Below are 14436 nucleotides of genomic sequence, written 5' to 3' on the forward strand. Positions count from 1 at the left end.
GGATGAGGGGAGGGAGGCTGGCGCCCGCCCCAGGCATCAAACAGCTGCTGACTGTGACTTTCCGGGGAGGGGGTGTGGATGGGGGGTGGCTTTCCTAGTTGGTCCTGTTCTTCCCTCCCCTCGTGGGAGAGCCCTCACGACGAGAGGTTCCCGCTGCCCCCTCCCTGGAGAGGCCGGCAGTCTGCCTTTTCAGAGGATAATTCCCCATTATACAGAGATATTTAGCCTAATAGAAGCCGACAGATCATCCAGGGCAGTAATGTACTCCGGCTTCAAGCGTTTAGTTTCCTCGGCCTGAACTCCAGATTAAAGCCTCCTTGCCCGCGCCTGCCCCTCAATGACGCCTGTGACCTTGACTGCAGTGATGGGGTAGGTTTCTCCCTCCCTCCTATCCTCCCCCTCCTTTGCTGGTTTCCTCTTCCCTCCCTTTCTCTCTCTTACTTAAAAAAAAAAAAAAAAAAGGTATTTTTCTTCTTAAATATTCAGTCGAGAAGCTGTTGCTTCAACCCTGCATGCTCTGGGGACAGGCCGATTGTGTTCGGCTGCCAGCCGGGCCTGGGAACACCTGGCTGGCCCAGAACACGCCCACAGCCATGTGGGGCTGGCAGGTGTGCTGTGCCCGGTGGGGAGTCTGGGCAGCTGGACCTTCTAGCCAGGCGTGGGCAGGCAGAGGCTGGGCAGATGGCCTTGTCTGGGGCCAGAACTGGCCCCCCTACTCCCTCTGCCCACCTCCCTGCCCCAGGGCTGGCCCGCACTGGTCTGGTCTGGCCTGGCCGCCTCAATGACTGGGGGCTCCTTGGGCCTGGGCGTCCCAGGAAGGACCCAGGGAACACTAGTGGCTAGATGGGACAGGCAGATGGCAGCAGAAGTGGCACTTGAGGGTCTTTCATTGGTCAAGAGGGCTGTCTCCTTCTGGCCCCTGCAGGGTCCACTTGTCAATCGTCTGTCTCTGCTGCTCTGTCGCGTCTTTGTCTGGCCTTCTCTCTCCCTCTCTCTGCCGCCCCCTGCCTCCCGTTCCTCTGCTCATCAGGCTGCCTACTTGAGCGGGCTTGCACTCCTGTGGAGGCAGCAGGGAGTATGGAAAACACTGGTATTTGGGATCAGCCGGTCCTGGGTTCAAATCTTGACTCCAGGACTTACAAGCTGTTTCTGTTCAATTTAATATTTTGAATTTGGACGAGTTCCTTAATCTCTCCGAGACTTCCCTTCCTCACCTGTAAAGTGAGATGCTGCCACTCGGCTCACAGAGTGTCTGGAGGGTTCTGTGTGTGATGGGGTGAGGAGTGGTGCTGGGGGTGGCAGCTTTCCCTGCCTCGGTGGTGCCAGTCTCCCCTGGGAGACCCCACCTCCCGACGCGCCCACCCCTCCTACCCAGATGCCCTCTCTGCTCCTCTGGCCAGGAAAGGGGAAGGGGGTCAGCGGGGCTGCCTGGAAGGTGGGCTCTGGTTCTCCAGGTCACAAGCCGCCTGTGTAGGTGTGAGGGGAAGAACGGGGCTGAGCAGGAGGGACCCTGCTCCTTGAGCTCCATTACTGGGCAAAGCCTAGTGTCTGCTCTGGCTCTGGTTTGAAGGAACCAACCTAAGGGGCTGTGTCAGGACGACCAGGGAAAGGAGAGAGTGGGAGGAGCAGGGCCTGTGTAACCTGGGAGGAGAAGCCTTCCAGGTTGGGGTCCCCCCTCCCAGGTTTTGGGGGGGAGTGGGCAAAGAGGGCCTCTAACCTTCAGGGATGGGGCGTCTTGGCAGCTAGATGGAAGCCCGGGGTGGAGGGGGGATTCCTGCTCCTTCTGGGGCAGGGGTGGTGGGATGACCATTGGGAGTGCAGGAGGGGAAGGCCTCTAGGTGTGGGGCCATAGGGGGAACCTGGGACTGACATGCTATGGGACCTTGGGCTGGTCCCATTCCCTCTCTGGGCCTCAGTTTCCTCATCTGCTAAATGAGGTTAAGAGTCTTGCCCTCTATGCCTCATGGGGTGGGCAGAAGATCCAGTTAGAGAATAGATGGGACTGTTCAGTGATCTATAACGTAATAATAGCAATAACTATGATTCTGGGCATTACCTTGCCTTCCCTTCACTCTCTGTAACACCCATTTTGATCCATACAATCTAGCCCTGATTCATATGTTGATAGAATCAAACTCACAGCTGAAAGCAGTCTCCCCATGTAGTGCAAATCCCCACCCAACATACACGGTTCTCAGACCTCTGCTTGCAAGCCCCCAGGGACAGGGAGCTCACTACTCCTCATGCTGAACAGAGATTTATCTCCCTGGAATCTTTTCTCACTGGGCCTAGCTCTGCTCTCTGGGCTCGTAAAGGCCAACTGTCTCTGTCAGAGACCTGAAGTCCTGACCAGGTCCCTGAGGCTTCCCCAGGGAACATGGGTTCGAGGCCTACCTCTTCCTATCAAGGCCCCTGTGAGCAGACCCCACTTTATCAAAGACCTTCGAGACAGGTACTTTGATGACTGGACACAGCTGCCTAGAGGTGGCTGCACCATCTCCAGAGCTGGAGCAGCTGGCTCACCCAGCCCCCACATGTCCTGGCCACCAGGCTCCAGAGGCCACGACTCCCTGGCCACTCTGTGTAGCTGGTTCTTGGAGATACTCACGGAATTCAGCCAGGTTCTAGTAACTCCCTCTTGTCCACTTTGGCCTATTCCCAGGGCAAGTGGAGGGCTTTGAACAGGGGACCTGCCTCCCTAATTGACCCCTCCCAGGCTGGACCTACCTTCCAGGCTCCATCCTAGTCTGCCAACAACATTGTTCCAGGCAGGGTCAAGGACCAGCCCTGCCGATGCCAGTGAAAATCCACCCTGGGGGCCAGTCTGACCCACTCTGCCACATTCTTGGACATGCTTATTTAGCTAACCACTGAGAAACCAGCCATAGTTTTCTGTCTCATCCACAAGGATGTCACGAGGGCCTTGCTCATGGCTGGCTGGAGTGCACGTCACCCTTTCAAGCAGCCAAGAGAGGACATGCGGTTCTTCTGCAAGACTCTCTGTGATGAACTCCTCAAACTTGCCATTGTCTTCCTGGTGTTCTGTGCAGTGCTTCTAGAATTTCTATTAGAATGGATGTGAAGCTTACCAGTCTAAGCCCAAATTGGCTTTCTTAGCCCCTTTTTTATAACAAAAGGGGAAGGATGCTAATATTTGTAAATGCCATCTCTTGACATGCTTCATTTCTCTGAATCTCCAGCACAGCTCTGTGTGGGAGGATTGTGGTCGCCACTTGGAAGATGAGGGAGCTGAGCCTTGGGAAGTGGATGACTTACCCAGGGCCCCACAGCTGGCGAGGGCGGAGCCGGGACTCATGCCCAGGACTGTCCTACCCTCAAACTCGTGCTTTTCCCAGATGCTGCCCCTGTCCCCCGGGCTCCCTCCTACAGCTTCTCCCGGGTTCAGCCAACACATTCTTCAACAAGTGTGTGCTGGGGGCCTCTCTGCACCCTCTCCCACCCTGCCCCATCCTGTCTTTTTGGACAATCTTGTCTCCTGTCAGCCTGAGGGTGGCGTCAACTCTCTGCCCCTCCCTACGTGCTACACACAGGACCAGGGAACAGAGCAGGGGCTCCAGAGAGAAAAGTGTACCCCCGGGGATGTGAGACTCAAAGGTCTCCATGGGTAGCTCATCTGCTGTGTTATTTTTTAATAGATATTTTTGATTTTGGAGAGAGGTCTGGTTGTAAAAGCAGTACATGTCTATGGTAGAAGGTCTGGGAGTCGTCCTTCGTCCTTTTTCTTACCCCACCCCCTCAGATCCAGCTCATCAGTCAAGTGCTAAGGAGCTGGGTGTGCCACAGCATAGATCCTGAATCTGTCTGGTCCCTCCCTCACCCTGGCCGAGCCTCAGCTCTTGTCTTAGGCAGCTGCGACAGCCAACCACTGGTCCCCAGATCCCGTGCCTGCTCCCCTTCAGTCCAGTCTCCACTCAGCAGCCCCGGGGGAGCTTTTCACAGTGAAGGAAACATCATAGCCCTTCCCTGGTTAGAACCCTCCCATGACTTTTCATTCACATTCACCGGGATGAGGTCCAAAGCCCTGACCTTGGCCCTCAGGGCCCAGGCTCCCTCTGCAGCCTCACTTCCCACGGTTGCCCCACCTCCGCCCACCTCGGCCCAGGCGCCCGGCCTGCCTGCTGCTCCTCAGAGACACCCGGCTCCTTCCCGCTTCTGCCCTTGGCCCTACAACTTCTGCTCCAGGCTGGGCTGATTTCTTATCATCCAGGTATAAATTCAGACGTGACCTCTTCCCTGATCCTCCAGCTGGAGTGACCCCTGGCCCCACCCAGGGACTCTCTCTCATGTTACCAGGTTTGATTATCTTTTATTTTGTGTGAGGAAGATCAGCCCTGAGCTAACATCTGCCAATCTTCCTCTTTTTGCTGAGGAAGACTGGCCCTGGGCTAACCTCCATGCCCATCTTCCTCCACTTTACATGGGACGCTGCCACAGCATGGCTTGCCAAGTGGTGCATTGGTGCGTGCCTGGGATCCGAACTGGTGAACCCTGGGCCGCCGCAGTGGAGCACGCGCACTTAACCGCTTGCACCACTAGGCCAGCCTCCCAAGTTTGGTTATCTTAATTGCACTTGTCACTCTTGAGAATGATCGTATTTATTTATTTGCTTATCATCTGTACCCCGTCCGCAAGAGAGCACCAATCTTGTCTGTCTTGTACCCACCGACTCCCCAGCACCTATGAGACACCTAGCATCTAGTAAGTGCTCAATAAATACTTGGTGAATGAATGAAAAATAACACAGAAACATGTAAAGGAGAAATAGCAGGTTGTACAAGTGTGAGTATAGTCACAGTGAATAATGTAACAGTTGTGTGTGTGTGTGTGTGTGTGTGAGTGTGAACTGGGAATCACCTGTCCTTCTAAGGAGAGGCTTGGAGGTGCCTGGGCCTGAAGCACTGCATGAATCAGAGACACAAACGTGCACGTGTGGGTCAGACGCACACACATACATGTGCGCACGCATTTCCCTGTTTAGTAGCAGTGTGACCTCTGCCAAGGTCTTTTATCTCTTGGGCCTCGGTTGCTCCACCTGTGGAATGGGGCTGCCTGGGGCTGGAGGCAGAGGCCCGGGGGCCCTGGCCTCTCCAGGTCAGCCCTTGCCCGTGGCGGGAGCCCCACAGACGGCAGCAGCTCCACAGTCTGTCTGCTGGCCTGCTGCGCTGGGCCCAGGAGCCAGGAGGTGTTTATTGAAGTTCACCTCCACGCAGGGCTGCTCCCCGCTGCCCTCTGAGGTGAGGATCTCACCCAGGCGGGAGGGAGTGGCCGGGGGGACAGGAAATTGGCAGAAAAGCCTGGAGATGTGAGCTTTGCTGCCGGGAGGTAAATTACATTCACAGCCGAGGTCTGTTGGATGCGCACGTAGCTTCAATTTGATAGGTTTTCATTTTTGTGTGTGCTTGTTTTTTAAAAACTTTGATATGTTTGTTTTGTTTCTTGAACTTTTTTCTTTCAAGTGCTACAAAAAGAACTTCCATGAAATTAAAAAGGGAAAACACACACACACACACACACACCCACCCCTCTGTATTTCCACCACCCCGAGGCAACAAGTGTCCCCTCCCTGCCCGTGTGCCCTTTTCCCCTGAAGACAATACTGGAAGCTTGCAGAATGTGTGGGAAGTAGAGGTGGCCGTTGACCCTGGATAAGTTACTTAATCTTTCTGTGCCTCAGTTTCCTCATCCAAAAAATAAGGATGTAATAAATGCTCCCTCTTACGGTTGTCGTGCAGATTATGTGAGTCAGCATCTATAAAGCCTTAGAAAGGTGCCTGGTCCTGAGTATGTGTTTGTTAAATAAGATGAGTAAGTAAGTAGAGAAGAAAGGGCAGCCGTAATGCTGCCATCATGGCACAAAGCGGCAGCTGTGGAAGTCTGTCCTTAGAGTCAGAAATTGGAGTTTGAGCCCCGACTCTACCCTTTCTCTCCATGTAACTGGGGGTGTGTGTGTGGCTTCTCTAGCCTCAGCTCCTCCACCTGTGGAATGGTTACGTAATGTGGACCCCGCGATGCTGTAGCACATGTCAGGGGTAATGGAGGTGAGTGGGCTCTGTGATTGCGGAGCTGTGTGCATTGCTGCAGCCCTCATCCATTTTCTCAGTTTTCTTCCTCAATATTATTAGGCAAACATTGCCCTGTTTCGCTACCAGTCTCTGTATTTATCATTTTTAATGGCTGTGTAATATTCCATTGAGCAGAGGTGTCATGCTGCACTTTGTCATCTCTACTGTGGGATATTTAGGCAGCTTCCACCATTTTGCTGTTATAAATAACCCTGCAGTGAACAGCTCTGTGCCCGGAGCACTTCCTCTCTGATGGATGATTTTCCTGGGCAACCTCAGAGACATTCATTCAGGCTGCTTTGCCGGGGGGCTGAGGGACAGGCCAGTGGCAGTGGCTAGGAGAAGTAGGTGCCTTCCAAGGTGGCCTGGTACCCTGTCCCAGGAGCGGCAGCCTGGGTCGGGGGGCATTGAGACAGTGTGACAGTACTGAGCATGATGGGAGGAGGAGCTGAGAGAAATGAGTCCTCAGCACGGAGGCTGAAGCTCTGCTCATCTCTCCACCCCTCTCCCCTGGAAAAACACACACTGCCCCCAGCCTGTCCTTCCCTTCAGAGGGAAGGCCTTCTGCAGACTCCTGTGCCTGGAGGTACTCCAGGGGAAGGGGAGGTACCTGGGGAAGGAGCAGTAAATGGGGAAGGAAATGAGATGCAAGGTGTGAGGAAGTGAAGATACACTTGGCTGACTTTGGTCTCACCTCTGTCAAGGTGTGGCCACCATCTGCCCTCCCCGCTGTGCCCAGATGCTCCTCTGTCCCCCAAATGAACCGTACTGCTCACTCTTGCCTCTCCTGTTTTCTAGGGATCCCGCAGCCATGTCCTGGCTGCCTTGAGTCTGTGGGGCCATACAGCCTCCCGTCCGCATCTCCAGGGCTCTGGCCCTGTCCAGCCCCTGGACCAGCTCCCAAGCCTACTCCTCACCCCAGCCTGGGCCGAGGGGACTCCTCAAGCTTCAGGACTCAGCGGGGCACAGTAGCAGTCACGGTAGGTGGCATCCCCAACCTCACACTCCCTGGCTGCTGGGGATCTGAGCCTTCTTGGTCCCTGGAACAGGAAGGATACCTTTCTGAACACTGTATCTTTGGTTGCAAGTAGCAAAAAACCTATTTCAGTAAAATGAAATTATTAGCTTATGTAACCTCAGTGTCCAGAGGTAGGATGGGCTTCAGGCAGGGCTTGATCCAGTGGTTCAAACAATGTGACCAGGGCCTGGTTTCCACCTGTATTCCTCTGCTCCTCTTCCTCGGTGATGGCTCCACCCCCAGTGGCATTCCACATGATATGGTTGCAAGATGTTTGCGAGCAGTTTCTAGGGCAACATGCTTCCAGGTTTAAATCTGGGGTCGGGGTTGGAGACAAAATCTGCTTTCCTGATACAACAAACAAAAGTCCTGGAGTTGATCTCTTGTGCCCTATTGGCAGGATTTGGATCATCTTGATCCTTTAACTGGGTCTACAGAGCTTGGAAACATGGGTCCCCTGGGGCCCAGGGTCCATCTTTCCCCAACCATGTGACCAGGAATAAGGAGTGGGTGTTTCCCAAAGGAAGCTTGGGGTCCTGCTGGCAGGAAAGAGACGCCCCCAACTGGCAGAGGCAAATAACAAATGATCATTATGGAGGGAGTCTGCCCAGGTTAGACAGCTTGAGGCCAGTCCTAGATGGATATGGACATGCTGTGTGTCCTTGGGTGAACCCCTGTTCCTCTCTGAGTCTGTTTCCTCACCTGATGATGAGAGTCTCCTGGCAGGAGTGCCGTGGAACTACCTGACTGGTGCACGGAAAGCACTGGCATCCAGCAGGCACTCAGTAAATCCTGTTCTCTTCCCCTTCCCTCCCAGGGGTTTGGGACACCCCTGCTTTCTTCAAACTTGGAAGGAGCTGCAGAAGGGGCATCATCAGTCAGGATCCCTAGAAGCAGAGCCTGAGACAAGGATTTGTATACATGAGACTTACCAAGGGTGGGCCTTGGGAGAAGGGAGGAAGACAGAGATTGGGGCAGGAATGGGAGCCCAGTGAGGCCATGGTCTCAGGGAAGGTCTAGCCTTGGGCTGGTCCAGGGAGCCCTGGAGTGTAGTTCATACCATAGAATCACCCCCTAGACAAGGGGGCCAGGCTTTTGTACCCCTGTGTCAATCAGTCATGGACTGTGGGCCACTCCTGGGGCGCCTGCTCAGGCGAGGTGGCCCCCATGTGCAGAGGGTAATTCTCTGGAGGAACGGGGAGCAGGGAGCTGAAGCAGCCCACACTCCCAGCGGCAGATCGGAGGGTGCACCAGCTGTGGAGGGGCACTGGGCAGGCACCATTCCGTACAGGACGGCAGGAACCTGTGTCCCCGGCCTGGCCAGTCTGCAGGCCCTGGTCTGCTGCCTCCTTTTGCTCCTCCCACCCCAGCCAGCAGTGCCAGTCCTTGCACATGGGGAGCTGGGGGGCCCAGCTTGGGGTCTGGTGATGGGGGGGACCTTCAGCCCCTCCTTTGGAGAAGCCTTTTCCACCCCAGGCCCCTTGCCCTCCCTCTGCCCCTGCCTCTTCTCCCCTAGTCATTCCTCTTCTTTCCCTTAAACCTTAGTGATGCAGTTCACCCACCTATTATGCCCTTCCTCGCTTTCTACCCTGTCCTCTTTTTCAAGGTCCAGTTTAGGTCCTTCTTTCTCCAGGAAGCTTCTGCTGACTGCTCCAGCCAGTGGTTATCTCCTTTAGTCTGTCTTCCTGCTCCACCCTTTCTACAGATGGAAAGACCAAGACTCAGTGTGCATTTCCTCATAAATACTCTATTGGTTACTACATCAGTGCCGAAGTGTATTGCTCTCTTTGCCTTGGCTGCTGGGAAGCTCATAGCTGGGTTGTGGCCCATTTCTGATAAGTGCTCTGGATGCTGTGGCATGCAGTTACTCAATAGCTTTGCCTCTGGCTTCTTCTTCTTTATCATTTTTTCCTCATTCTGATTTCTTCTCTTATTTTTCAGCTTATGCTGTTCTCAGCAGCCTCAGACTCTTAGAAAGAGGTGGGGTGTAAATAAACAAGAGTGGCCGTAAATGAAGCATTCAGTGCTGAGTGTAGTCAGATGCTAGGTCTTCCCCTTCCTTGGGGCAGCTGGGGTGGAGGGGTCTCCCCCAGGCCCAGGGCTGGGCCTGTCCCCAGAGAGACACCAAAGCCAACCATGGTGGCCCCAGTACAGTGCCCACCGTGCCCTCTGTGGGTCGGGAACGACATTGTTCTGCTTCCCGCCGTCTTCCTTCCCCCTCCCCGTCTTATCAGAAGCTAATGAAAGAGGCTGGGAAACCCAATCCTCTGGTAATTAAATTTACTTAACGGGTATTCAAGTGGAGTAATGAGAAGTTTAATGCAGTGATTAGATTTTTCTTTAATTAATTAAAATGAGAACCATGTGTCTTGCCAGCAAACTGACTTGACCCTCTGCTTTAGAATAGTGGGCAGAGAGGGTGGGGGGCGTGGCCTGGTGGGTGGGGGCCAAGGGGCGGTACAGCCTTCTGCCCTGGCACTGCTGTCCTTGGAAGTAAGCCCAGCTCTGATACCCGCTCGGGCGAGTCTCTGATTCAGCTCCCATTTCTCACCCTGCAAGTCCCCCAGGGCCGAGGGGTCCAAGAGTCCCTGCGCTCAGAGGGGTGGAAACTGACCCAGGATAGGGGTTTCAGAGGAGAGTCGGCGAGGGCGGCTTAAAGCAAGGAGCACGGAGGAGGGATTTCAGCGTTGGGACAGGAGGAGGCCTTTTGAGTATCACAGCTCGTGCGTGGGCCAGTGACACCCTCACCCGCGGGTTCAGCCAGCCCTGGGTTTACCTCCGTCAGCACTGGATCATCTGGCTGATCGAGTGGGGGTAGTGGGGTGGATTATTGGACAATCTGAGCTAACCCGCACACCGCTTCTTCTCCTTGGCCTGGGAATGCATCCATGCCAGAAGGCTGACCATCCTTGCTGGGTTTCTGAAGACCAGTTAGGATGCAAGGAAGCACTTCTCGCCTTGAGCTGCTTCTGTGGGGTCAGGTGGAGGCTGGGGCAGAGGGAATATGGGAATCCCAGCATCGCTGTCTGGAGTGGAGCCGGGGATTGGCCTTCTCAGGGGAGAGGGTGGGCATGGTGGGGACCCAGAAGACAGGTCGGCATCCCAGGGGCAAGATAATTGTTTTCAGAGCAGTGGGTAAGGCGGAGCGTCCTGAGCCCTAGGATCCTATTGGGGAGGCAGAAAACCTCTTTCACTGAGCCCTGAACCCCACCCCACACAGAGCCCTGATCCTGGACAGACTGAACCTTGATCCCAGTCCTACACTGAGCGCTAACCCCAGCCCCACACTGAGCCCAGCGTTGTCATGGACATGCTAACAGAGAAGCAGGTGCTGGGGTGGGAGGCTGGGTGGGAGGGGTGAGTGGCCCTGCTCGTCCATCCCCACTTTCAGCTCTGCTGCCTGTGGGCAGGACTCCGGTGCCAGGCCCCACACTAGTCTCTGGAATGGCTGAGATGAGTCAGATGTGGTCCCTGCTCGAAGGGCTGGTGGGGGAGGTGACAAGCAAACAGGCACCGAGTGAGTGATCCAGTGAGTGATGCAGCTGAGGCAGGGGAGGCCCAGAGGGCGGGGGAGGGTGGGGGGGGCGTGTATCTGCACTTGGAGTGTTCCTGGCAGCAGGTGGGGGGTTGCTGGAAGCAGGGGCCGGTGGGGAGGCTGAAATGGGGCCCCAGTGAGAGATGGAGAGGATGGCACCTGTGGAGGGGGGGATTGGGGGTCTAGGGTGAGTGATTCTCCCCTCAATAGCTGGCTGGGACCTCCCAGGCCACCCTCAGCTCCTCAGTGGGGAGGGCTGATAGTGTGCCGCACTGGGCTGATAGTGTTACCTTACGAGGGAGGAAGGCATTTTTATCCATTTCACGGAAGAGGAAACAGAGATGTGCAGGGACTTGCCTGAGGCCGCTCAGCCTCAGTGGCCAGTGGGGCATGTTTCCGGGTCTCGCCTGCCTCCAGGCTGCACGCTGCTGTTCCTGGGAGTGAGCTTGCCCCGGGAAGCGGGTCCTCTTCTTCCGACCCCTCCTCCTCCACCTGGCCGAACCCAGCCTGGGCACTGATGGGGGCGGAGGAGGGGCTTGAGCCTAGGCCAGACTGGCATCCAGGGCTTCCCGCTACAGCTGGGGTCCTCGGAGTGGGGAAGTGAGGAGGGCTGGGTAGGGGATGGGGATCAGGCTGAGGCCTCGGATGCAGGCTCAGGGCTCCGGATGGACGAGGCCAGGAAGGCGGGTCTTCTGCTTCCTCCTCCTCGCTCCTCCCCTCTCCAGATCCCTCCTCTCTGGATTTCCACTCCCCTGCTCCCCTTTTCCCTCTTTCCGTGGCCCAGCCCTTTCTGAATAACCAGGCCTAGAGAAACCAGCCAGCCAGCCACCCACATGTGGAAATCAAGGCCCTGAGAGGGGCCGGGTCCTGCTCAGGATCCTGGGGCTCTGCCTGTCCTCTCTCTTGAAGGTGAAGAGTCTGAAACCACATTGTCTTGTACTGAAACACCTTCCTGGGCTGGGAGGCCTTGGGGGGCCTATGCGCACACAAGTCCACGCCGCACAGGCAGACGCCCCCACGGAGCCACCCCGTCTCCTCAGGCACCATGCCCCCAGACGTGTCTGTCCCCCTCCCCAGGTTCCAGGTGTCTCCTTTAATCTCAACAGTCTGGGAGGGTGAGTTGTTCTCTCCAGGTGAGGGGACCGAGGTCGGGAACTAGGCCACAGTCACACAGCTGAGTACAGAGATGGGCTTGCCTGACGAGCTCAGATCCTCCCAAGCCTCTCCCCCCAGATGGGCCCCTCCTTACTGTGGGCAGCTCACCTCCCTCGTCTCTCCGAGGGCCCCCAGCACCGCCCGTCCACTGCTGCTTCCCTCCTTGCCTTGTGTTCCGGCCAGCGCCAGTGCCTCTTCCCCAGGGATCCCCACACTTCCCACTCCCAGGCCCCTCGAGCTGTTCCAGCCCCTGGAGTCCCCTCCCAATTCCTTCTGCCCACATCCCCTTCATCTTTCTAGGCTGGGCCCAAATGCCCCTTCCTCCGTGGAGACCCCTGTCTGCCCTCACCCCCTCAGAAACTGGCCCCCTCCTCTGAGCATCATCCTACAGCTCCTTCCTGCCCCCCTTTGGCTTCTGGCCTCCCTGTGTCTGACTTGGCAGCTGTGTGGAGGGCAGGGTAGTCTCCTCACCTCTGGCTTCCTGGCCACTGACCCCCAGGGCCTGGCACACAGTAGGTGTGCAGGAGGTAGCTGGGTCCTCGCCTTGGGAGGGGCTGCACCTCCATAAACCTATCCCTTTCCTCCGCAGTCCTGGGTGGGCTGGCCCCTCACAGCACTGGTCCCAGCCCCCACCCCCACCCCCAGCTCAGCCCCCTGAGCCCAGCCCAGCCTGCTAGCTGCTTACTTTACCCTGGCTGGTGGGGGTGGGGGCTGGCTTTTGGCCCCAGCAGACCCTGTGCCAACTCCTGACCTGCCCAGGTTCTGGGTGCAGGAACAAGGCAACCCCACCTTGAGACTCACAGGCAAGTCTTGGGGCCCAGCAGGTACCGATACCTAGGGAGTCCAGGGCTGGTGGAGGGCTGTGTGAGCACTCTGCTTGGCTGCACTTACCGGCCCTGCTGATTACTGGCTGTGTTACTTTGAGCAAGTCATGTAACCTCTCTGTGCCTCAGTTTCCTCATCTGTTAAATGAGGTGATGACAAATCTACCTAGGGTTGTTCCGAAGATTAAGCCAGTCAGTACAGTGTAAAGCACAGAGCACAGCCCCAGACACAGACACACCTGTGCGCTCCCTGAGTGTTGGCTGTCACCATGAATACGGGAGGGAGCCAGACAGCAGAGTGTGGGGGAGTGTCAGGGAGTTTCTAGAAGGTGGCGACACATAAACAGCAACTTGAAAGATGAGGCACAGAAGGCAGGAAAGGACACTGCAGGAAGAGGGAACCGCATGGACAAAGGCCCAGAGGCAGTTTGGGGGACATGCAAAGGAGCTGGGCGTGTCTAGACTTAAGGTAAGAATGGAAGAGGGGAGACCCCAGGCTGGTGGTGCCCAGGGCTGCGTCCTGAGGGACCTTGGGTGCCACACCAGTGAGTTTGGACTTTGTCCTGCCGCCTGTGAATATTTTTTTTTACCATAAAAGTAATATTTGCTCATGCAAAAAAATCGAAACAATATAGAAGTGTGTCCTGTTAAGTAGGAAAGTTCCCTCTTTGCCCTTAAATCTCCTTCTGCCAAGGTCCCCCTGTTGTTGGTCTGGTGTGTCTCCTTCCAGAACTTTTTCTGTTTCTTTACAAACATATCTATTGTATATTATTTTTTAAAAAAGGAAATGGAATCATATTATGCACAGTGCTCTATAGCTTCCATTTCTCACTTACCCATGTACTGTGGCTGTCTGTCAGTGTCACAGCATACAGATCTGCCATGTTCTTTTTAATCAGTGACTAATATTCCATTGTTTGGACCTAGTGTAATTCATGTAAACTAGTTCTGGGTTGATGGATATTTAGGTTGTCTTCAATTTTTCACTCTTGCAAATAATGCTTCAGTGAACATCCTTGTGTATATATCTTGTTGACATATGGAAGCCTTTCTGTAGGATAGATTTCTAGATGTGGAATTGCCAGGGTGAAGGGTATGCTTATTAAATTTTGATAGGTACTGCCACCCTGCTCTTCAAAAGGTTGGGCCACTTTGTGCTCCCGCCCCCAGTATCTGTGGACGGCCGTGTCCCCGCGATCCTCCACACCGAACATGATCAAGCTTTTTAATTTTTGTCAATCCAGGAAAACATCTCGCTGTGGTTTCCACGCTCGCTTTCCTCCTCCCCAGCGAGGCTGAGCATCTTTTCTTATGGTTATTGGCCATTTGTATGTCCCCCTCTCTGGATTGACTGTTCATATCCTCTGCCCATTTTTCTTTTCTTTTTGCCTTTTTGTTATTGATATAAAGGAGCTTTTAGTATATTAGGAATTTTAAAACTTTTTTCTGTTGTGTGTGTTGGAAATATTTTCCCTGGTCAGCCGTTTGTCTTTTTAACTTTGTTTATGATGTCTTTGGCCACATAGAAGCTTTATTCCGTCAAATCTGTCAGATTTCTCCTCAGGGCTTCTGAGTTGCACGTCTTGCTTGGCCAGGCTTCCTGGAAGGGTTTTAAGTGGAGCGGGGATGAGGTCGGATTTGTGAGTGGGAAAGGTCGTGCTGGTTGCCACTGAGTGGAGGGCAGGTGGAGAGGACTGTGAGCCAGGAGACAGAAAGCAGCTGAGACCTTTGTGCTGGGTGGGTGGGGGAGAACTGGGGAGAAGGTGAGTTTGAGAAATATTCAAGAATTGGCTGCCCTTGGAGACAGCATGTGAGGATGAG

At 55.0% G+C, this 14436-nt stretch overlaps 2 protein-coding genes across 2 annotated transcripts in view; both read left to right on the forward strand.

Annotated features, from left to right (window-relative positions):
* The window catches only part of LOC147917601 (uncharacterized), a 124533-nt gene extending 117478 nt beyond the window's left edge, over nt 1-7055 (forward strand). Inside the window, exon 7 of the mRNA XM_087429080.1 lies at nt 6882-7055. Within this exon, the coding sequence (XP_087285206.1) occupies nt 6882-7055 (174 nt within the window). The remainder of the gene's footprint in view (nt 1-6881) is intronic.
* LINGO1 (leucine rich repeat and Ig domain containing 1) overlaps nt 6915-14436 on the forward strand; it is a 78169-nt gene continuing 70647 nt past the window's right edge. Inside the window, exon 1 of the mRNA XM_087428733.1 lies at nt 6915-7063. The gene's annotated coding sequence lies outside the window, so the exon portion shown is untranslated. The remainder of the gene's footprint in view (nt 7064-14436) is intronic.

Source organism: Ceratotherium simum, chromosome 3 (assembly GCF_057802395.1).
Source record: "Ceratotherium simum simum isolate JZ-2026a chromosome 3, ASM5780239v1, whole genome shotgun sequence".
NCBI classification, from domain to species: domain Eukaryota; kingdom Metazoa; phylum Chordata; class Mammalia; order Perissodactyla; family Rhinocerotidae; genus Ceratotherium; species Ceratotherium simum.